Source organism: Podarcis melisellensis (assembly GCF_964234715.1).
Source record: "Podarcis melisellensis genome assembly, chromosome: 2".
Classification (NCBI taxonomy): Eukaryota; Metazoa; Chordata; class Lepidosauria; order Squamata; family Lacertidae; genus Podarcis; species Podarcis melisellensis.
The window spans coordinates 105,984,242-106,007,684 of record NC_138529.1 but is presented as its reverse complement, the minus strand read 5'-3'; the positions used below and the strand labels follow the sequence as shown (position 1 = coordinate 106,007,684).

At 47.9% G+C, this 23,443-nt stretch overlaps 2 protein-coding genes across 3 annotated transcripts in view; one reads left to right on the top strand and one right to left on the bottom strand.

Moving 5' to 3' along the window:
* LOC309363204 (uncharacterized protein) overlaps positions 1–23,443 on the bottom strand; it is a 36,434-nt gene that overhangs the window by 3,913 nt on the left and 9,078 nt on the right. Inside the window, exons 6-13 of the mRNA XM_081899310.1 lie at positions 23,154–23,210; positions 19,413–19,926; positions 14,008–14,816; positions 6,879–7,948; positions 5,196–5,291; positions 4,269–4,499; positions 3,011–3,033; positions 73–200 (exon numbers count right to left, since the gene is read on the bottom strand). Of these exons, the coding sequence (XP_081755436.1) occupies positions 73–200; positions 3,011–3,033; positions 4,269–4,499; positions 5,196–5,291; positions 6,879–7,948; positions 14,008–14,816; positions 19,413–19,926; positions 23,154–23,210 (2,928 nt within the window). The remainder of the gene's footprint in view (positions 1–72; positions 201–3,010; positions 3,034–4,268; positions 4,500–5,195; positions 5,292–6,878; positions 7,949–14,007; positions 14,817–19,412; positions 19,927–23,153; positions 23,211–23,443) is intronic.
* LOC309364984 (uncharacterized protein) lies at positions 11,390–16,928 on the top strand. 2 transcript variants are annotated; one of them, XM_081903053.1, is made up of 2 exons: positions 11,390–11,520; positions 13,689–16,928. In XM_081903053.1, the coding sequence occupies exons 1-2, from the start codon at positions 11,511–11,513 to the stop codon at positions 14,804–14,806; spliced, it is 1,128 nt and encodes a 375-aa protein (XP_081759179.1). In that variant the 5' UTR covers positions 11,390–11,510; the 3' UTR covers positions 14,807–16,928. The 2 variants fall into 2 exon arrangements, with proteins under 2 accessions (XP_081759179.1, XP_081759180.1); XM_081903054.1 differs by lacking the exon at positions 11,390–11,520 and adding an exon at positions 11,549–12,267.

Sequence of the window (23,443 nt, the reverse complement as noted above, 5' to 3'; positions counted from 1 at the left end):
CTTAAGCACGTTGCTTCAATTGACTACAGGAGCAGGAGACACAGCAGCAAGGAGGAGCCAGGAGCCTTTTACCTTGAGGGACTTGGCAGAAGATCTTCCCCATCTTCTTCATTAAGACGTCTATAAGGAAGTAGTTTCGAAATTTCTTTCCTGCATCCACTGGCACCATCTCTGGATCCTGGAACGTAATGTTCTCACACCTGGCAAGTTGATAATTTAGAGCACAAATACGTTAAGGGTGGGCTTGGCAACCAGGGGAGAAAGCATTGGGTCAGGAGAAAGGAACACGACCGCCCACACCACAATGGGACACGGGGCTATTCCTAGCTCAGCTCGTCCAGCCTCCTCCATATTGCTGCAGTAGCACCTAACAGTCCACTTCAATCCTTTGCTTTTAACACAAGAACACTGCACACTGAGAGGGAACAGAAGCGAGGAGATTAAGCTAACAAAGAGGTGAGACGACAAGGTGGCTTTTCACACTTTTTGGTCCTCACCTTCAAGAACAAGGTTCAATGAATTCTGCCAAGATTCCAAGCTTACTTCTCGTACGCTGTGCTCTCCGTAATGGGCTCAAATATTGATCCATAGATTCGTGAACTTGTTAACAGTTTTGCAGTAAAAAAATGGGAACATAAGAAGAGCCCTTCTGGATCAGACCAAAGGCCCATCTAGTCCAGCATCTGGATGCCAGGACTGGTCGTTGTCCTCTTCAGATCCCCACACAAATGCTTCTTGTTCTTTTATAACTTTTATTGCGTATTAACAAAACAATCTTATAAACGGTTCTTAAATATTATTCCTCAGAGTCACTTATTTCAGATACCTTCTGAGCTCTGCTTCTCCGTGACCAGCCACTCTCAAAATGTTGGACGCGCCCTTCCTTTTGCTTTCCCGCTCTTTTTTCTAACCTCCTGGCTAGAGCTGGCTTGTATCTCCCTGGCTAGAGCTGGCTTGTATCTCCCCTCCTCCGAATCTGAGCTAGAACTGAACCCTTCCCTTTCCTGTGAACAGCCGGTCCCTCCCTGTTGTTGCTCTCCTTCCCTCCTTGGGGAATGCTTTCTCCCTCTGAGAAATTGGAAACTTCTAACTCTTCCCTGACACTGGACATCACAGTGGACCATCAGATGTCCCGGGAAGGTCCACAAGCAGAACCTGAATGAAGCTCCTAGCAACTGGTATTCAGGGGCACACTGTCTTGGAGGTCAGGGGAGGGGAACCTCAGGTCTAGGGGAGCCAGACTGTTAGGCAAAGTACCAGGGTGGATTTGATTTAAATCACAATTTAAATCACTAATCAGTAAGACTTGATCTAAATCCTTTCTTTTTACAGAAAGGCATTCCTGCTGGTATAATCTTATTTAACTAAATTTATTTAACTAATTTAACCCAGCCAGATGGGCGGGGTATAAACAATAACTTGTTGTTGTTGTTGTTTAACTAAAGCAATAACATTATAGCATATGTATCCATGTTTGTTGACTGATGTGGTTAAACATTTTTATTTTTTAAAAAAACTTAAGACTGCGTTTCAGCACACATGAAAAGCTTAAAACAAATCCTTATTTCCTGATGGCCTTTGGACTATAATGTAACTTAAATAGAAAACTATCTTTAGAAATTTTTTTCCCTCCAAAAGCATTTTATTTTAAAAATCCAATTTAAATAAAGAACCTGCTTTTTTTAAAAATATGATTTCTTTTCATCCACCTGCAAAGTACTGAGTGACTTTGAAAATATACACCAGTTCATGGGGCCTTATTTCCAGCAGTTTGATAGCAGGCAGGCCACTGTGCATTCTTTTCAGCTCCTTCTAGAAACATTTTTGTTCAGACAAGCCTACCACAGATGTATTTTTCTCATGTTTTTAGTTTAGAACATATTTTAAATAGCTGTGTAAACAATTTTTTTTACTGATAATCTTACTGTTTTATTCTTTTAGTAAAATCCTTTGAGGGTTTTTTTAAAAATAAAAAACACAAGCAGTAAAGAAATTTTACAAAATGAATAAATAAAACAAATTTTTAGTGGTGCCGGGAAATGTCATTTTTGATAGCTTACACAAACACCTGTCTGTTGACTCAAAGGAGAAATTGCTAGTTAAGACGTTACTATGTGTTTTAACAAAGCTTCTGAATACCCACTCTGTAAACATTTAGCCTTTCAAGTTACTCTGCCTTCCCTTCATTTGGGAGAGTCAAACACAATTATAGACTTCAATTCGGTGTTAGAAACTGAGATATGAAAGCTAGGAGCTAAATGGTACATTAAACCTCAGTTATGGATGCAACAACGGAATGTCTAGGCGCGCTTTTTTATAACAATACAAAGCTGAAAATGCAGCTAAAATATGATGTTCATTTTTCACATGATCTAGTCCTTCCCCTGCCCATCCCCCCCAATATTCTTAAGAGGGTCTCTTCTCCAGTCTTCAGAGAGTACCTGGAAGTGGGGAGGCAGAATAAGGTCCTCCTTTCCTTCCACTCTGCAGTTTTAATCTGGAATCTTAGGTGCAGAAACTGCTCAAACTAATGAAATTCCCCATCGCAAAATGTGATTAGAACAATGGGAGTTTCGAACACTGCTTTAATTAGACTCTGTGAAAAACATTTTATGCGGATCTGGATTTTATGATGCAGTAGCAACTATGCCACCATGCACCGAAATACTGCAGCAATCCCAAAGGCTAACCAGCCCCAAGGCTGCTTTGCTTCAGCAAAGTTGATGCATGATGTGCCTTTAGATTATTCCCTCAAATGTATTTTTCCCTGGGGTGGGCAGTTGTTGGCAAAAATTGGAGAGCCTCGGCTCAGAAAGCAGAGGCTACCTTAAGATGGCCTTGAGACACCAGTGCCAGAGATTTATGGACTGTGGAAGCAGCAGATCTCTTATCATTCCTGGAATTTGATCAAATGAGCATCTGTAAAACAACCTAGTATCTCAAGGCCTTTCAGATACACACAGGGTAACCGTCAAGGAGAAATTGAAAGCAAAAACCAAGATCAACCAACCTGACTAAAGTGCCTTTGAAATCCTAGAAAAAAAGAAGAGGGGAAAAAAAGTCAAGAAGACAGGCAAATGTGGGGGAAACAAAATTTAAGAGTCTGTAGCCACTTAAGATGAAGATTTGATCTCTTCCAGTCCTACTGAGCATGTAGCAGTGACTTCTTAGTACAAGGAAGGGCTGAATGTTCAGACGTAACCCCTAGGAGGACTGAATATAATGATTATTTGCCCAGGGAATTTATGAAGTCAACACCCTTAGAATCTCCAAATCTTCAACATTATTGTTTCCTGAACAGGGTGGTCTTATTGGTGGTGGTTGTCTTACATTCTAGACTTTAGTGTTATCTTCCAGACATCACTGGACTCCATCAGTCTGCCAGCATGGCCAATAGTTCAGAAATGATGGGAGTTGTACTCAAGCAACATATAAAAGGCCACAAATTCCCCACCCCTGCATTGGAATCGTCGAAGACAAGTCTGTCTCATGGAATTAGAGCATGGGTAGGCAAACAAAGTCCCAGGGCCGGATGCGGCCCAATCGCCTTCTAAAGCCGGCCCGCGGATGGTCCGGGAATCAGCGTGTTTTTACATAAGTAGAATGTGTCCTTTGATTTAAAATGCATCTCTGGGTTATTTGTGGGACATAGGAATTCGTTCATTCCCCCCCCCCCCAAGATATAGTTCGGCCCCCGACAAGGTCTGAGGGACAGTGAACTGGCCCCCTGCTGAAAAAGTTTGTTGACCCCTGAATTAGAGCTACTCAGATTCCATATAGCCAACTCACACAATCCTACACTAAATTATTTGTGTCCAGGATTTGTACCACTGTACCACTTGTACAGTGGTGCCTCGCAAGACGAAAAGAATCCGTTCCGCGAGTCTCTTCGTCTTGCGGTTTTTTCGTCTTGCGAAGCAAGCCCATTAGCGGCTTAGCGGATCAGCTGTTAAGCAGCTTAGCGGATCAGCTGATAAGCGGCTTAGCGGATCAGCTGTTAAGCGGCTTAGGGCTTGGGAAAAAGGGGGGGAGGAAAAAAAACTCTGCAGGAACTCGCAAGACATTTTCGTCTTGCGAAGCAAGCCCATAGGAAATTCGTTTTGCGAAGCACCTCCATAACGGAAAACCCTTTCGTCCAGCGGGTTTTCCGTCTTGCGAGGCATTCGTCTTGCGGGGCACCACTGTAAATCACTGTGGCACCACAGCCAGGCAGATTCTTGGCCACTGGTCACCCTGAAGCCAGGCAACTAGAAAAGGGATTCATTCACCTTGATCATCTGCAAGCCATCCTGCTTGCTCTTGTCCTCTGCTTCTGCAATGAGGCGGCTGAGGGCAGCAGCTTGCTCCTCAAGGTGGGAGACGTTGTTACTCTGGCTGGCAAGAAGCACCTCGTAGCGGTCCTCCAGCTGGTGCAGCATCAGTGCCTGCTCCCCAATGAGGAACTGGTGCAGCCGCTCAAAGTCCGCCTCAAAGTCTTTCATATCGAGCTTCATCTTGTTCTGCGGGAGGATAGGTAAGGGTGAGGAAAGCAAGAGTGAAGGTGGCTGGAGCAAAGGTTTCATGGCGAAGCACAGTGGAATTATGCACCTCTTTTCTTAGTAGGTGTGCCCCTTTATGAGGGACGCGGGTGGCGCTGTGGGTTAAACCACAGAGCCTAGGACTTGCCGGAAGGTCGGTGGTTTGAATCCCTGTGACGGGGTGAGCTCCCGTTGCTCGGTCCCTGCTCCTGCCAACCTAGCAGTTGGAAAGCACGGCAGGAAGGTAAACAGCGTTTCGGTGCGCTGCTCTGGTTTGCCAGAAGCGGCTTAGTCATGCTGGCCAAATGACCCGGAAGCTGTACGCCAGCTCCCTCGGCCAATAAAGCGAGATGAGTGCTGCAACCCCAGAGTTGGCCACGACTGGACCTAATGGTCAGGAGTCCCTACAGAATTCACATTATAGGCATGGAGTCTCAGTACTATCCATATAAACAATACAACCAATCCACAAACATTGATCAATGGGAAACATTTTTTAAAAAATAAAATGGAGATGGGAGGTACCATCTTAGACATTTCCCTTTCTCTCGTGTAACAAAATGCCTCTTCCAAGATTCCACCTGCTGCAACATGTGCATCCATCATCTGAAAAAAAAAAAAAAGCTCTCTCTTCTTTTCAGGTGGTTTGCAGGAGGATAAAATAAGCTTGTCACTTACCCTGAGGTCTGCTATTTTCTCCTGTTCGACCGACTTCTGCTTCATAACAGTCTCTAGTTTCTTCTTTAGTGGATCCAAGTGGCCTTGAAGTTTGGCCTGAAAAATAAAATACTAGAACTTTGGAGAAACAGCCATTCAAGTTGCTTTCGTGTCTGAATTCTAAAGACACTGCAAATAGAATAAATGGTGCAATTACATTTTACAGAGCTTCATGTTCATACATTAGCAGTAGGACAGGCATAGGCAAACTACAGCCTTCCAGATGTGTGGGACTACCAATTCCCATAATCCTTGACCACTGGTCCTGTTAGCTGGGAATGATGGGAATTAAATCCCAAACGTCTGGAGGGCCGGAGTTTGCCTATGCCTAGAGTAAGAGCTCGGGAATAAACTTCTTTTTACTCAAACACATTTTCCCTTTTTAAAAAAAGTATATACCATGCCTCCACTTTTCAGATCATTGCTTTCTGGCCACCTACTTGTCACACTTGGATGCAACTGGTATAAACAGTTGTAGCCTCCACACAACCGCTTCCACAAATCCTGAAAATCTCAGCTATTGTTTAGAAAAGGGAGCACAAGTTTCTAGTCCCTATAGTTTAAGGATTTGGGGGGGGGGGTTGCCTGTTTTTTAACTAAAGGATTTGAAATCAGATAGTGTCCGATATAAAATATTTGCTTAATGTATCTCTCATTCCTCTGTTCTGCCCCTCAGGGTCTTACTGACCTAGTTGCATGAAAAAATGCATACAAATACATCGTCCTGAAGGAGATTGAGCTTTCTGTACTCCACATCAATGTTCACAGAGGGAAATCAAAGTGCAAAACTTAGATTCTAGTAGTAATAAAAAAAGAAGCTACATGCAGCATTTTTTTAAAAAAGTTCAACACACATCTGCATGCCACTCACAAATGGCATGCCGAAGTTTGTGCCACTGGTGTGCATAAAGTGAAACATAAAATTCATGCATTCTTCATACAGGTTTTCTAGTTATATAACTGGATGTTAGGCACAAAATACAAATGAAATGCTTTGAAGAGTAATAGAAGTTAAACAATAGAGCTTTTATCCCTTGCTATTGTTTCTTACTGCATATCAGCAATTTACAGATCAACTGACTGCAATTGTTACAGAAGAAAACTCCTAAAGTCCTAATCCAAAAATAAAAGATTTTATGAATAGAAGGCTGCCTTAAATGGACACACCCTAAGTCCATCTAGTCCAATATTGTCAACTCTGACAAGAAGCAACTCAGTCAGTGGACTATCCTAGCTTTGCTACATAAAAGGCTTTCACTAGAAATGTTAGGATTTGAACCTGGGATGTTTTGTATAAGTTCTAGCACAGGGCTATGCCCATTGCCTCTTTGCCAGTAGCAAGATACACACAACAGATGTTCCCCTAAGCAAGAGGACACATATAGTGGTACCTCAGGTTACAGACTCCGCTAACCCAGAAATATTACCTTGGGTTAAGAACTTTACTTCAGGATGAGAACAGAAATTGTGCTCCTTTGGCATAGCGGCAGCAGGAGGCCCCATTAGCTAAAGTGGTGCTTCAGGTTAAGAACGGACCTCTGGAACGAATTAAGTCCTTAACCTGAGGTACCACTGTACTAGAGGTTCAGACTGTAATCTTTTGTTCAGTCCTAACATTCACACTGCCCCCAGGCTCCTGCATACCTTGTATTCTTGCACAACCTCTTCCAGCGGCATGACGCTGTGGTGCTTATGGGCCCGCGATTCTCTGCACACAACACAGATGGGCTCTTCGTCTGCCTCACAGAAAAGCTTGAGGGGCTCCTGGTGCTTCTCGCACAGGGTTCGCTCAGCACTCAGAGCTCGTCCCGCCGCTAACACAGACGGCGATCCGGATGAATCCCCTGCCGCCGCCAGTTCCACGGCCTCCGTGGACACTGCCACGGAGTTGAAGGGCTGCGGGTGCATCTGGCGGATGATCTGCACCATATTGGCCAGCTGGAGGTTGGGGCGGAAGCTGCGGCGAGGGAACACCTTGCGGCACTGGGGGCAGCTGAAAGCCGGGCGCATCTGGGGGGTCGGCGGAGTCGGGGGCACAGTATACTCATCCTCCGGCTCCTCTTCCTCGTCCATAACCTCGTCGTCGTCGTAGCTGTCGAACAGCAAGTCGTTGCCCATGTCATCGTCCCACATGTCGTCGGAGCCGGGGCGCTGGGCCCAGTACGCTCTCTCGTCTTCATCATCCCACACGTCGTCCTCTTCGTCGTCGAACTCCTCCTCCCGAGACACCACCTCCTCCTCCTCTTCTTCCATGTCCCCGCCATCCTCCAAGTACTCGTTGTCCTCCAGGTCGTCTTCGTCGGGGTCGGCGTCCTCCTCCGGCCCCAGGTCGTCGACCCCTCCGTCATCCCCGCCCGCGTCGGAGCCGGGCCCGTACCCTCCGTCCGAGCCGGAGGCGCCCGCGTCGTCCCCTTCCTCCGAGCCCGAGCCCCACAGCTGAGTGATGCACACGCGGCAGAAGTTGTGGCCGCAGCCGATGGACACCGGGTCGATGAAGTAGTCCAGGCAGATGGCGCACACCGCCTCCTCGTGGAGGGTCGCCACCGGGTTGGGGGCGGCCCGGGAGCCGCTGCTGGCGGGCCCCGCCGCCGCCGCCGCCATGGGGACCCCGAGCTCTTCCCAGTCGCCCCACACACTTCCCTCGCCGCCCCCCTTGAAGGGAGGCTCACAAGGCCGCTCCCCTCGGCACTGCTGAGCCCTTCTCCTCACGGCGCCTCAGTTATGGGGGCGCCGCCCGAGGGGAACCCCCCTCCCCCCCGCGGCTCACCTGGTCGCAGGTACAACCGCCCGAGGCCCTACCGGGCTCCCCCCCCCGCCCAGCCCTGTAACAAGAAGCCGCCTCGGCACGCGCTCCACTCCCGCCGCCCAACTGGCCACGCCGAGGCTCCGCCGCCGCCGCCGCCCGCGTCTCTATGGCGGTTAAGTGCGCCTCGGCGCCGGAAGAGAAGGGCGGGGCTACGGTGCCGCTCTAGCAACCCACAGGGGGTTTCTATGATGCGGCGTGGGAGGGGGCGGGGAGGCGGTGGCTGGGGGAAGGAGTGGGGCCTTTCTACCCTCAGCCGAATCCTCTGGGCTCAAGCGGGAGCCCGGCTGGCTCGCAGCACTTGTTTTACTTAAGGAGCTCCAGGGTCAGAGAGCCGCGAAGCCCCCGCGGCCGCTAAACAGGAAGGCCCTATTCCTTCGAGGAAATGCGCCGGAAACCGGGGGCCGCTCTACGTTGTTTGCGTCTCTATGGTCGCCGCGGGTGCCGCCTCTGTGAGATGGGCGGCGAGGCGGGGCTGCAGGCGGCCTTGGAGGGGAAGTGGGTGAAAGAGCCGCCGGGAGGGTTTCTGGTCCCAGGAAAGGCTTGGGCTGCTTGGGCCCAGAAGGACCCGTACATTGGGGCTGCGCACCAGCTGGGCTCCTGGGATGGACGTGAATGCATATTTCCAGAAGGAATTTCCTGAGTAGGGATGAAAAGTGCACCAGGCTTGCCATTATGGCCGCAACAGTTGCAAGGAAGGAAGGAAGGAAAGAAAATCGAGTATTTCAGGGTAGCTGAGCGGTGATCCACGCGGCAGCAGATGCAAAATGCCAAAGATTTTACCAGCAAGGAAAGGAGTCGCATGCCAGAAAGAGCAGGCTCTTGTGTCATGCGAAATAGTTAATTTTTGCTGAGTTTTCAAATTTACAAAACCAAGGCTGTCAGAATGCAGGATGCAGCATGGGAGAGGCTTTTTAAGTGGACAGCTTGAGTAGAGTAGGCCTTTGTTGCATGCAACCAGATGAGTGCTTTGTGTTGGGGGAGTTGTGGCTGCAGATTTAAGCCAACCCCTGACTTGTAATGTTTAAGCTGCTCTGCATCAGTCCAGCCTGCAATAGGGACAGAATATGACAGAACTACACTGCACTATAAACTATACTGTCATCGACTAAGACTCCACCAGAAAAATAGTATCTCTTCCAGCATCAGCTTTCTCCTTCCTTCCTCTACCTGCCCACCCCATTAAACCCTGCCACCAATGGATATAATTCAGCATACAATCCCACTATGGCTTTTTCAAACCAGTGATGGCCAGTGAATTCAGGCAATTGATTCTCTTCGACGGCTTCTGATTTTGTCCTGAGCTCCATCCCTAAAATAACTGTGTTCTTATTATCTTAAACACGAGCTACAGACCATTTCATCTGATTAAATATTATCCCAGTATGCAAATTCACAATGTATTTTTATTTCGCTACATGTGTTAATTGACTTACAAATGCCTGGATGTCTGTGTTATCAACACTTTTTCTGTGTGTCAATTACCTCTAATGACAAAATTACCTCCCTACTCCATGTGTAAAATTGCAATGCAACATAAGATTTCAGGCACTGATGCTTTAACTTATGTTTTTGTTCAGAACATTATGAAGCCCTTCTACTGATCAGCTTTGTTCCCATGGAAAAATATGCAGCAGCAAAAATTTCAAAACCGTTTTTGTGCAGCCTTTCTTTCTATTTTCAGAGTATTGTACTGTATATGAAAAGTTGGTAGCCAGCTGGTTTCTGTAGTGTAGTGGTTATCACGTTCGCCTCACACGCGAAAGGTCCCCGGTTCGAAACCGGGCAGAAACAGCAATTCGTTTTTTCCCCAAAAGATCTCTTCTTTGTCTTTTTTTTTTGCAGTTGTTAACACTGCCCACTTTATAAATAGCTTTTTCCGCAAAAATATTCATCTGGATACACACAACCGGAATATGCGTATGTCACATCCTTAAAGGTACAAATCTTCAGAATAAGGCGACGTTTGTAGCGGCAGTGAGAAATCTAATAGTGCTTTTTCTGGGGGGACGCATACCCCTAAACATGTTGTGAATCTTTGTACTTTTGCACATTTACTGTATTTATTTTTCCCGATTTGAACTGTAAAATGATGATTTTCTTGAGTCAAAATGAGAGTACCCCTAAAGATTTTTTAAAGAAAAAAAACACTGCTAATAGTTAATAAATTGTGTGTACATGATAAAAACAACGGAAAAGAAATTGGGATGATTTGAGAAAAGGGGTTTTACTGTTTTCTATGAGACGCTATTCATTTAATTTTTATTTTTAAACCACCAAACAACACGTTGGCACTGTGTCATGTGCATATTTGAGGTATGGCTCAATTCCTGCACACTAGAGTAATATGCTAAGCGAGCATTGACTATATGATTCGCAGTGAGCGACATATTTAATTTTATATTGGATAAGTTCCGAGAGGGCAATAATTGCTTATTAACTAGACTATTTGCAGCCAAAAGCAACAGCCGCCCGGCTAGCTCAGTCGGTAGAGCATGAGACTCTTAATCTCAGGGTCGTGGGTTCGAGCCCCACGTTGGGCGCAGACTTTTGCTTTTTAAGTTCTTCCATTCTTGCTGTATTTCCTTAGGAACAAATCCCCCAAATGACCAGTGGCCTCGGCAGTTGTGCCAGCTGCAAAAACACCACTCCCCCGAAAACGCGTTTCTTAAATCTATACATTCAAGTGGACTTTACAATTGGAAGGAAACGCAAAACACCCAGCTTTCCGCTCCTAAATTGCTATTATTATTTTTCACTATTGAGCTCATACAAGAAGGTTCACGTGCCTATGTTTTCCCATCTGCAAATCATATGCACGGGTTGTTGTTTTTTTTTGTGTGTGTGTCTTTTGCTAAGTGAAGAGGAGGTGATAAAGAGGGGCGCTCTCCCTGTCTCCCATTTTTGCATTTTTCTTTTGCATGCCATCTCAGTTTTTCCAGCTCTTTTTCCAGTCGGTTTCCACCAGGTTTTTGCATTATTTGCCCGATCCCAGGATCGGAGCATATGCGTAACCACGCAGGCTTGGAGCATGCGAACCATAGAGAAGAGTGCCCTTTAAGCATGTGCAGAGTGCATCTCGAACACCCAGCAGCACTCGCACTCAGGGCCCACGGGAAAGTGAGTTCAGGTGCAGGTCTGCCCCCTACAAAAGTGTTGGATCTTCCTCCCACATTTCCCCCACCCGTTTCAATTAAGCACCACTTTCCAACGAGTCTGCAAAGCGACGAGCCGGGGGAAGAGTCCAGTCCGAGCCGAACTTCAATTCCCAGAATGCCTCGAGAGCGGTGCGTCCCCCCCTTTGCCCACCAGGACTACATATCCCATGGTGCTTAGCGAGAGCCGTACAAAAGGCCACAGGAATGCGGTCACAGTCTGGCTCCGGGTTGGGTGTTCGCTCCGCTGCGCTGCACCCCTGCTTCTCCCCAGGATAAAACCCAGGCAGACGCATATATACATATATACATATAGGAATGGACCCCGGTAAGTGCCTGAGGCAAGTTTGTGGGTGCCCCACTCCCGGCCAAAAAGGAAAAAAACACCTGATGGTAATCCGGTTATTGCTGGAGTATTTTTGCAGGCGACTCTTGAGGCAGCAAGGCCGGCCAAGGGTTGCAGGTTTCACATCAAGGGCAAACACAGACCCCCGCATCTTAAAACCTCTACCGGGAGACTTAAAATGCACGTCATTTGACAACTTTCCTTGCCCAGCCTTTGCTGGCCTTTTGATGCCCCAGGAACGCCTCCTGTGACCACGCTGTTGAGATGTTTTTACTTTAATTTTGAGTTTATCTTTCCCTAATCTCAAGACCCATGCTTGCAATTAATTTGGACTAAGGATCCTTCCATGGCTGTGCCCTTGGTGATGTGTACCTGGGTTAGAATCCTTGCTTCACCTATAGATGTGTTAGGATAACAAATACCCAGCCTTATTATGCATCACATTAGAAAAAGTACGCTGATCCCAGTAGTGATTTCCAAGGGACAAGGCAGTTTGGAGCATGTGCCTCTGACAGCTCAGCCTTAGACGTGTCTGCTCAGAAGTAAGTCCAACTTAGTTCATTGGGGCTTGTTCCCAGGTGGGTATAGGATTGTTGCCTAAAATCAGAAAATAGGTAAGGAGGCTATTGGACTAATCAAAAGCGGGCATGCTTTCTGAGTAACGCAAAGCTCCTCATCAGGCAGAACAAAAAGTGGCACAGTGAGCGTCTGAACTAAATGTGTCGGCAAGTAAGAAGTTTCCAAAATGGGGGTTGTAAGTAAACTGTTTAAGATTCCCTTTTTCATCCAAAAGGGCACATTGGGGAGAGTCTGTTTTGCGTCCTTAAGTGGCGAGATTTCACACGCATTCAGTTGCACCAGCCTTTCATTTAAGGACTTAAGGGGACAGTCAGGAAAACAACCTTGTAGTCAAGAAGGGCTGGTTATCTGAGGATGGTTGCTGGAGACAGGCCTTTTGAGTGCCTCGAGAGCAGACGACACTTCATTGGGAATTCACACTAGAGCATCAGCACGGGGCACTTGTCAGGCTTCTCATTAGGAACTAGAGAGTCCACTTTCAAAGCACTTGAAAAATTATTATCTGGGTTTCTTAAAAATGAAAAGCAAATCACAATATGCAACACACTAGTGATGCTGAGTGTACATCTGGAAAGTGTAGTTAGGTCAAAGTATAACCCTCTGCTTCAGCTCAGTATCCTCCTGCCCCATCCCTCCCCCCCCTTCTCAACTGGCCCTCTTCTTGTTTCCCTACCGTTGACTCCCTTAACTCAGTTCAGGGGTTGCAGTGAGACAGTGACTTCAAATCACCGCAAAAAGCGTGCAGAGAGCTCTGTGAGGTGCTTTGAAAGCTTGAACTCCCTGTCCACCAGCTGGTAGGTGGGAAGTTCATGTCCGGCTTCTGCAGGGATGGGGTGTGCGCATGAGTTCCCTGTGAGGAGCTCATGCGCACAGCCGGATCGAGCAGGCTTGCTTTGGCTGCCCATCAGCTGGTAGGCGGGCCAAGCCTGGGCTTTGCAGGGATTGGCAGACTTTTTAATGGGAAGGCCTGGCGGGCCAAATTTGGCCTGCAAACCGGAGGTTTCCCACCCCACTTGTGGTGGATGATGATTTGCTGTGGTGGGGGGAAGGCAAGATGGGAGATTTAATAGTGTATCTAGAAACCGAGGTGCAAGGAAAAAAAGAAGTTTCTGTGCAAGAGAGGGTTTTTATACAGGTCAAATCTGACTACAGTGGTACCTCGGGTTACATATGCTTCAGGTTACAGATGCTTCAGGTTACAGACTCCGCTAACCCAGAAATAGTGCTTCAGGTTAAGAACTTTGCTTCAGGATGAGAACAGAAATCGTGTGGTGGCGGTGCAGTGGCAGCAGCAGGAGGCCCCATTAGCTAAAGTGGTGCTTCAGGTTAAGAACAGTTTCAGGTTAAGAACGGACCTCTGGAACGAATTAAGTTCTTAACCCGAGGTACCACTGTATTTCCTAGTGGCCATAGAGTTGGGCACCTCAGCACAATCTCGACCTCTCAAGTCCTCCTTGAAAGTTCATTATCTTTTCCGGTGTGTAACACCCTTTCCTGCTCTTCAGCTACACTCCCCGTAGCTTGTGGCCGCATTGTGGAGAGGGAATGACTGATGGCAATCTTTCTTCCAGCCAGCGAAGATTGGATCAAGAGAGAAAATGAGGAGGAACCTCCCGGGCGAGCGGATGCTGAACAATTGCACGAGACGTTATCGGAAGGGAGCGAGGACTTTCCCGATCCCGAGCCGCCTGAAGCCCGTAAGAGGGGCCTGGAAACCTGCCGGGACACGTTTGCGGGAGACCTTTGTTTCGACTACGAGAACGGCCCCCCGAGGATGCGCGCGAACGACCGGCCGTTCAAATGCGACGTGTGCGAGAAAAGCTTCCGCCACAGCTCCAGCCTGCTGACCCACCGGAGGCTCCACACGGGGGAGAAGCCGTACAAATGTACCGACTGCGGGAAGAGCTTCAACACCAGCTCGGCGCTGATCGTGCACCGCAGGACACACACTGGGGAGAAGTCCTACGTCTGCTCGGACTGCGGCAGGTGCTTCAGCGAAGGCTCGGTGCTCATCAAGCACTGGCGCATCCACACGGGGGAGAAGCCCTACAAGTGCGCCATCTGCGGCAGGGGCTTCCGGCAGAGCTCGCAGCTGCGCGCCCACGAGAGGACGCACACGGGCGAGAAGCCCTACGCGTGCCGGGACTGCGGCAAGTGCTTCAGCACCAGCTCCAACCTCTCGGCCCACCAGAGGACGCACACGGGCGAGAAGCCCTACATCTGCGCCGAGTGCGACCGCCGCTTCGGCCACAAGTCCCACCTCATCTCCCACCAGAAGACGCACACGGAGAAGCTGCACGCTTGCCCCGACTGCCCCGCCAGCTTCCGCATGACCCACCAGCTGCTGGTTCACCGCAAGTCCCACCAGGAAGACCGGCGCTACAAGTGCCTGCTGTGCGGCAAGACCTTCAGCTACAGCTCGGCTCTGCTGGCGCACCAGCGCATGCACACGGGGGACAGGCCCTTCAAGTGCCTCGAGTGCGGCAGGAGCTTCATCCGCAACTCGGACTTGAACAAACACCAGAGGATCCACACGGGCGAGAAGCCGTACGAGTGCCCAGAGTGCGGGAAGAGGTTCAACCAGAGCTCGCACCTGGTCAGCCACCGGAGGGTCCACTTCAAAAGCGCCGCCCAAAACCCGGACGCAAACGTCGGCGCTCCGGCCGAGCAGGAAGTCGAGTCTTCCTGAAGGCTGCTTTCTGCAAGGAACCGCTTCTGTAAGTTATGGAGGCCGCCATCTGGCTTTCTTCTGAAAGAGATTTGCACGGAGGGACTCTCAAGCAACTCTGTGTGCTGGAAAAACCAACGTTTCTGCACCGAGGCAGCTGGGATCCTTCGCCGAGGAAAGCAGAGTTCTGTGGCATTGGGTACCTTATGGTTGACATGGTTAAGAGTGGTGGACTTGTAATCTGGTGAACTGGGTTCGATTCCCTGCTCCCCCACATGCAGCTGCTGGGTGATCTTGGGCTAGTCACACTTCTCTGAAGTCTCTCAGCCCCACTCACCTCACAGAGTGTTTGTTGTGGGGGAGGAAGGGAAAGGAGAATGTGAGCCGCTTTGAGACTCCTTAGGGTAGGGATAAAGCGGGATATCAAATCCAAACTCTTCTAGTATAACTTGTTCTATTTTGCAGGTTGTAGAAAAGGGCAGAGAGAGATGCAGGACGCAGAGGCTTATGCCCTCTGGCCCTTGGAAATCTTGCTCAGCCCTTCTGCCTTCTGGAAACGTGTGGGCAGTGTCTGTCTTTGCTTTCTTAAGGACTAGAAACTTGGGCATGCGGTGCTTTTTAAAAATGGAATGTGGCTAAAATCGGTGCGCTAGCCTGTGTCCTTGTGCGAGTGCAGAATATACTCTAGAGGTGGGGAATCCTATTTTTCTTTTAGCCCAAGGGTTATGCTCCCTCCTGGGCATTCTGTCAGGAACCCCATGCTAGTGGTGGGTGGAGCCAGAGGAAAGAGTGGGTGGAGCCACAGGTGTGCCCTCTGGCATTGGTGCAGTAGGCTACATTGCAGGAATGCAAAAGTCAGAGGTTTTTACATACATGCAGCCCATGCCCATCTCCTCCAGCCAGGCAGATGACAGGCATTTTCACACTTCAGGGACCCACTGAACCCTTAACAAGGAGTGTATGGTGCAGGATTGGTGTGGAGGTTCCCACTCAATTCAAGAGAACTGCAGTAGAACAGTGGGACTGGAACTAAACTTAAATTAGCCATGCTTTAGTCTCATTGAAGTCCATGGGGCAGGTTAGCCGTGGCATCACTTAGTTTGGATGCCAACTCAGCCTTTGAAATTTCTTGGTGGTAGGGAGAGAAGGGAAGGTTGACCTTCAGACCCCAGGAGGTACGCAGAAACCAAAAGAGCTGTTTTTACACTGGAATGAGCTCCTTTCCTCTGTGGTTCCTCTGTTTGATGTTGGCAGTGCTAGGCAGTTGCTTATGAGACAGGACATGATCCAACCAGCTTCTAATTGCCACCTTCCATTGTCTTGTATTTGAAGAGAGGAGTACAGTAATCTAACAAGGAAGAAGAACTGTACTTTTAAACAAAAGAAATGAATGGCTATGTTTTGTTACTCGGTCATGAAATAAAACCAAGGGATGACTAGAACTCTGGTTCTATGACTTGGAAAGTAGGAAACAAATAATCGCCCACCCGCTTCAAGAGACCATGGCCATCACTTAATAATTCCTGTAGAATATGTGTGTGTGTGTGTATTTATCTATATATACAGCCATGGGATGTGGGTGGTGATGTGGGTTAAACCACAGAGCCTAGGGCTTGCTGATCAGAAGGTTGGTGGTTCGAATCCCCGTGACAGGGTGAGCTCCCATTGTTCGGTCCCTGCTCCTGCCAACCTAGCAGTTCAAAAGCACGTCAAAGTGCAAGTAGATCAATAGGTACCGCTCCGGCGGGAAGGTAAACGGCGTTTCCGTGGGCTGCTCTGGTTTGCCAGAAGTGGCTTAAACATGCTGACCACATGACCTGGAAGCTGTATGCCGGCTCCCTCGGCCAATAAAGCGAGATGAGTGCCGCAACCCCAGAGTCGTCCGCGACTGGACCTAATGGTCAGGGGTCCCTTTACCTTTATCTATAGAGCAGGATTCAACTAACCTGTTCACTAGCAGACACCAGCACAAGGAACGGCTAGCGCAAGTAAACTTTCCCCCCGACACACCCCAAGGGTCAGGGACACCCCCAGAACAGCGTGCAAGGTTTTTAAAAAATCTTCTCTGGCACAGTTAGTAAAGTAAGCCAAACTTTTTGTTCTTGTATTACTCTGCTTAATAAATTTTTTAAATAGTTTAAAATATTTTAGTACACCTTTCCTTGCTCTTAAGAACTGAACTACAGCAACCCTGTTCATCAGTCAGTTTTAAAACACAAGAGTTGTGTCCTTACAAAAGCACACGTTTAGAGATATGGTATTGGGGTACAGCAAGCTTTTTCAAGCAGGGATGGGAAACTTGTGGCCCTCAAAGCATTTGCAGGACTGTTAACTCTCATCATCCCTGCTCATTTGCCACGGTGGCTAGGGCCGATGTGAGTTGGGAGACCAACAACATGGCATGTGGTTGTCAAATATCTGAAGAGCTGTCACACTGATGATGAAGCAAGCCTTCTCCTGCTCCAGAGGTTAGGACGCAAAGCAATGGGTCCATGTGGCAAGAAAGGAATTCCGACTCATCATTAGGAATAAGCTTTCTGACAGTAACAGTTGTTCAGAAGTGGAGTGGGCTTCCTCGGAAGGTTGAGGAGTCACCTTCAAGGTTAGATGGCCGTCTGTGAGGGATTCTTTAGCTGTGATTTCTGCATTGCAGGGGGCTTGACTTGAGCACCTTTGGGTGCCCCTTCTGGCCCTATGATATGTGGAAAGCGACAAGTTCCCCACCCCTGCATTTAAGTGGCTTTTAAAAAAAAGCGTGGACAGAAATATTGCTGAGAGCTTCTCAAAGCATCTCGCTGCGTTGGAAGCAAGGCTTTTATTCTATAAAAAAAGGGGCGGGGACAGATCAAAGGCTTGGCACAATTTACATGAGGCTCAGAGCCTCTTGGCCAACCCGGTAACAATGCCCCCCCTGCCATCAGTCACTATTTCTAGGGCAGCCATCCCAAAACTCGGCCCTCCAGCTGTTTTGGGACTACAATTCCCATCATCCCTGACCACTTGTCCTGTTAGCTAGGGATGATGGGAGTTGTAGTCCCAAAACTGCTGGAGGGCCGAGTTTAGGGGTGCCTGTTCTAGGGTACCTTTCTAGGCTGAAGGCGCTTCATCTACATTCTTTCAGTAATTCAGTATTCCTCTTTTAGAAAGGTTGAGGGCTAGCAGCTTGCGGAAGGACCAAGCTCCTAGCCTGAGCTCTCTGAACAAGGAGTTTTTGAGCTCAGCGCTCTTGCACTGCATCCAGCTAAGAACAGACCCATTGAAATCCATTCGTTTCAATGGGCCTACTCTTGAGTATGATACATTGGATACAACGCTAGGCATTTTAACTACCTCAATACCGCTGGGTATGGGCTCACAACTGTCTGGTTTTATAAGCTGCACACTTGAGGACCAATTTGCAACTGCATTCAACAAGAAGTCTGAACAGCAAGAGAAGTCTGAAATGGGACATGGGCTTGGATTCTCACGTGGCTACTCTGAGTAAAGCCAACTTCATGCTTCCTTGCAATGTACGTGAATGCTGGAGAAGCCAAAATTCCCACCAGTTCCAACACTGAAATAAGCCCCTCCCGTAATAATAAATCCCGGCTCCCTTTTCCATTTGACCATAACCCACACTTTTCTCTTAATACCTTCTATGGACACATACACGCTACTGACAAGAACGTTATAACCATTTATTTTCGGTTATGAATTGTTAATTCACTTTAACAGGACACGGTAAAGATTTGATTGAAGAAACCCTACCCAGCTGCCCTGCTTTCGTTCTCCTCAAACCCCTCAATTGTAAGGAACCCTACAAATCTCCCTCAACGTGCTAAATCCAACCAAACATCTTTCAGAAGGTCCATGCTACGTTACTGTCGCTGCATTACACCTGAGGTTTAAACTCTTCTCTGAATCTCACGCAGAAGCAAACTGGGAGTACAGACCACTATGAAGGACCTTAGTGAGCTATTTCATCCTCATGGCTCAGTATCTTACATCTAGTAATTTATTTCCTAGATGGGACGTGGTGATGCCCCTTTCCCATTTGCTTTCCCCCAAATTTTGTATGCATTATTTTTTAACAGCAAGAAGATCTACTTGCTGCATTAAAATACAAAAGCTGTCCCTCTGGTGCAGGCTAGTTGCAAGACCTCCACTGTTCCCAGCCAAGCTAGCAATACTAAGTATTCCAAGCAGCCTTTATCAACCTGGCTCCCTCCATACGATTTGAACTACAATTCCCATAAGCCCCAGCAGCTGATATATGGAGGGTTTCATGCTGACAAAGGCTAGCCCAGAATACATGGGAATGTGTAATATAATCCACAAGAAAACCACACCCATCACCACCCTGTTCCCTTCCTGTGTGGGTAACATTATCTTATTCTACGCAGAAACTTCCAATAATTTTATAGCTTTTCAGATGGCCAGTAAATTCTCGTGCAATTTTTCCAGTAGCTGAAACACAAGCTGTGTTCACATGGAAACTGGAGTCTCTCACCAGTGTCTGGAAAAACACAGATTTGCAATACATTTCTTTGGGAGGGGGCAAGGAAGTGAATAAGCCTAAGATGCTTTTCCTCCGCTCATAGGCCAAACAACATCAGCTTCCATTACTCCAAAGTGCATGTAAAGTTAGGGACACAGTCTGAGCCGGGACCGGAGCCCCACCCACATCCAGGGATGAATTATATCCCCTGCAAAGCGGCTGGATGGGAAGGCAAAGATCAAGTCTTCATTCTCTGCATCAAAAAAGGTCACCTGACCTGCTTCGTAGTCTAGATGCACTTGGATTCTTTTGTAGGCCTTTCTCAGGGGCAGCGGGGTTGGAGGGGATGTCAAAGCTCTGTAATGATTGGCTCCCAAGTGCTCCAAAGCCCAGACCCCCTGTTCAGGCCGGAAGTTGAGTTTCTTCTTCCTTTTCACAGACTCTTGGGCTACACCCACAGCCCAACTCCCGCCCGACTCCACCTCAACCACCCAGGAGTGCTTCCCCGAGAGAAACCCTTCGCAGCCCAGCACACAGGGGTACACGTTAAACCGGCCCCGAGAGCTGGGACGTTTCTGACGGGTGTCGCCCAACCACACACTTTTCCCGTCGTCAGAAAGGATGAGGTAGGGGCCCGCTGTGCCCGGATCCAGGGTCACACTGGCTGTAAATAGAGAAGAGAGGAACAGAAAGTTAAGGCTTGCCACTAACATCTCCTGTTTACCTCAAGGCGGCACATGAGCCTTACGGTGACTGTTCTGAACCACTTGCCCAACGGAGTGCTCATGGGGGCAGCTGGGTGAAGGTATACCATGGGTAGGCAACTAAGGCCCAGGGGCCGGATCCAGCTCAATCTCCTTCTAAATCCAGCCAGCGGATGGTCCATGAATCAGTGTGTTTTTACATGAGTAGAATGTGTGCTTTTATTTCAAATGCATCTCTGGGTTATTTGTGGGGCCTGGCTGGTGTTTTTACACGAGTAGAATGTGTGCTTTAATTAAAATGCATCTCTGGGTTATTTGTGAGGCATAGAAATTCGTTCATTATTTTTTTCCAAGCCTGGTCCCCCACAAGGTCTGAGGGACAGTGAACCGGCCCTCTGCTGAAAAAGTCTACTGACCCCTGAGGTATACCGAAGGTTGCCAAAAACGCCAGAGAGAGAAAATACAATTACAATTTACAGAGTCGGAAGGGATCACAAGGGTCATCTAGTCCAACCCCCTGCAATGCAGTAATTTTTTGCCCAATGTGAGGCTCGATCCTACGACCCTGAGATTAAGTGTCTCATGCTCTACCAACTGAGCTATCCCTCTGTATGTTCAGTCCCAGTGCTTTATTTAAGAAAGGTGTAAACTTAAAGTCTGCCAGGTCTCCTAGCCGTTAGACATTTGGGGTGGACACCACAGCAAGGAGATGGCTTGTCTGCACCTAAGCAAACACACAAACATTCTTTATACACTTTGTCTAGGACTTCCCGGATGAGGGCATAGGTGGCAAATACCCAAGTTTTACAGATTGTTCCCCTTTTCTGGACTCAGAGCCCAGCACCCCAAGCTTCCCGGATAAGGGTAATGAATCAAAGCAAGTCTATTAGCTCATATCAATGCAAGTGAATATATGGGCTCATTGCTACAGCGACTACAGATTAGTTATGGATTATCTTCACTACCAAGATGGTGTAAGCAAATTCCGGAACAGTTCCCCTTTGGGTTCAACACAGTGGCTTCCAGTCTCAGCTAACCTCCCTGGCCAATCCACCATTGGGGGGGAAAGAATCGGGATTCAGAACTGCAGTGGGTAAACAGGTAAGAGAGAACAGCTCAATATTGCAACTGGAATGAACTGAAGGCTCAGTAAATGGACTGTGGATAAAGAATCAAGACAACTAGGGATGCAAGAAGGGTTCCTTCCATGCAGCTGTTATCACTGTGTGCACAGAATGACTTCTGTGAGTGCAGCAGAACTTCCTGTCTCTCTCCACCCCTCAAAGCACCCCAAAATCTGCTCTGTTGTGTTGGTGAAAACTCAGAGCAGGTTGGGGTGTTTGTCAAAGGGTAAAGGGAAGCTCTGTTGCGTTCGTGGCAACTGTTCTGTACATGCAGTGATTTAGTTGGCTACAACCAGAAAATCTAGTAACACATCACAGTATGTTACAAATGACATGTTGCAATGCTCCCTGCAGCTCACCTACTTTAAACCTAAAAGATTCCTGGCCCAGAACTCTTTGTTTACCCACAATAAATGTCAAAACAAGCGTCACTTTGGCACCTCTCCCAGTCTTGTGGCGTCAGCACTCGCCGGGCCAGGAAACAATGCCTTTTCAGCCAAGGCCTCGCGCACCTGCGCAGCCTTCTCTATTCAGCCAAGATTTCACAATGCTTTCTGCTTCCGTCACCCATCGCAGCTCATCCTGGGGTTCACTGAACCCTGCAGTCTTTTGGGCCTGGCAGACACAAGACTGACAGGAGCCACATTTAATCTGACTTCACCCATTGGCCATTCAAAGCTAGGAACCAGCGTGGGTGGGGTGGGGAACCTCAGGCCCAGGCCCCAAATGCAGGCCTACAACCCTCTCTACCTGGCCTTTGCGACTCTTCCCCAAGCCCCTGGCCCTGCTTTGTGTTTATACTTTGAAAATATATCAGTCAGAGTGGCGAGCAAAGTAGCTGGGGTGGCAGCCATCTTGTTTTTAATGCCACAGGGCCCCAACATCGCGTACTTGAGCTGTGTCGCGTGCCCCTGCTCATACTTGCCAACATTTCTCTGATGAAAATAGGGACGTCCTATCCTATTACAGTGGACGCTCGGGTCGCGAACGTGATCCGTGCGGGATGCACATTTGCAACCCGCAGCTGCGCATGCACAAAGCGTGAATGGGCGCTTCTGCACATGCGCAACCACCGAAACCTGGAAGTAACCCATTCCGGTACTTCCGGGTTTCGGCGGTCCATAACCCGAAAAAACGTAACCTGAAGCATCTGTATCCTGAGGTATGACTGTATTATTATTATTATTCCCTGCCCATCTGACTGGGTTGCCCCAGCCACTCTGGGTGGCTTCCAACATATATAAAAACACAAGAAAACATTAAACATTTTTTAAAAAACCCTCCCTATACAGATGGCTCGGGGGTTGGATAACCTTCCAACATTTCTCCGACAAAAGCAGGGAGAACTGGGATATTTCGGGATCAAATCAGAAACCGGGATGGCTTCTGTAAATCCAGGACTGTCCCTGGAAAACAGGGGCACTTGGAGGGCCTGTAAGCTGAGGAGAAGGGAGGCATCCATGTGCAGCAACAGGAAAAGGCAGCAACACCCAGCAGAGGAGGACCAGGCAAAATAGATGCAGATGCAGCCACTATCTTAATGTCCTTGATGGAAGATCTACCAAGGCAGCACAAAGGGGCAGAGGGCAGCTTGTTCAGGGACTCCTCCGGCCTGGCCCTGCTCCCACAGCAGTGCTTTTCACAACAGCACATGCCATAGGAATGTATTTGTACTTCCTGCGAAGTTCCTTCCATGCCGCAGAAATTTATCCTTGCTTAGCAAATTCAGAGCCCCAAATGTGTGCTGCTGGTACAAAAAAGTATTTGGTTTTATTGGTTTTTTATTCCACGGGCCACCACACAGATTATACAGTGGTACCTCGGGTTAAGAACTTAATTCGTTCTGGAGGTCTGTTCTTAACCTGAAACTGTTCTTAACCTGAAGCACCACTTTAGCTAATGGGGCAAAGTTCTTAAACCGAGGTAATATTTCTGGGTTAGCGGAGTCTGCAACCTGAAGCGTATGTATCCTGAAGCATATGTAACCCGAGGTACCACTGTATTTTATTTTTATATAATCGGATCATTCATATTATCGTTTTCTGAATTGTTTTTCTACACACCTATTTCTAAAGACTTCTTATCGTCTTCTTTCTCTTGGAGTTCAAGTAACAAAGACTCTAGAAAAAAAGGGGGAAATAATAAGACATAAGGCTTCCAATTTCATACTAAATATTGGAGAAAAGCTGAAGTTCAGAGACAGAAGGAGAGTCTAGAATCCTACGTGTCAAATACCAGGGACTGAGGGGCAGAATCAATGTGCGAAATTATTATTCTCCCTTTGCCTAAGGTTCCTGTGGTAAAACAGATTTATCTGTACTGTTTAATATTGATACTCAAGTATAGGTTTTGA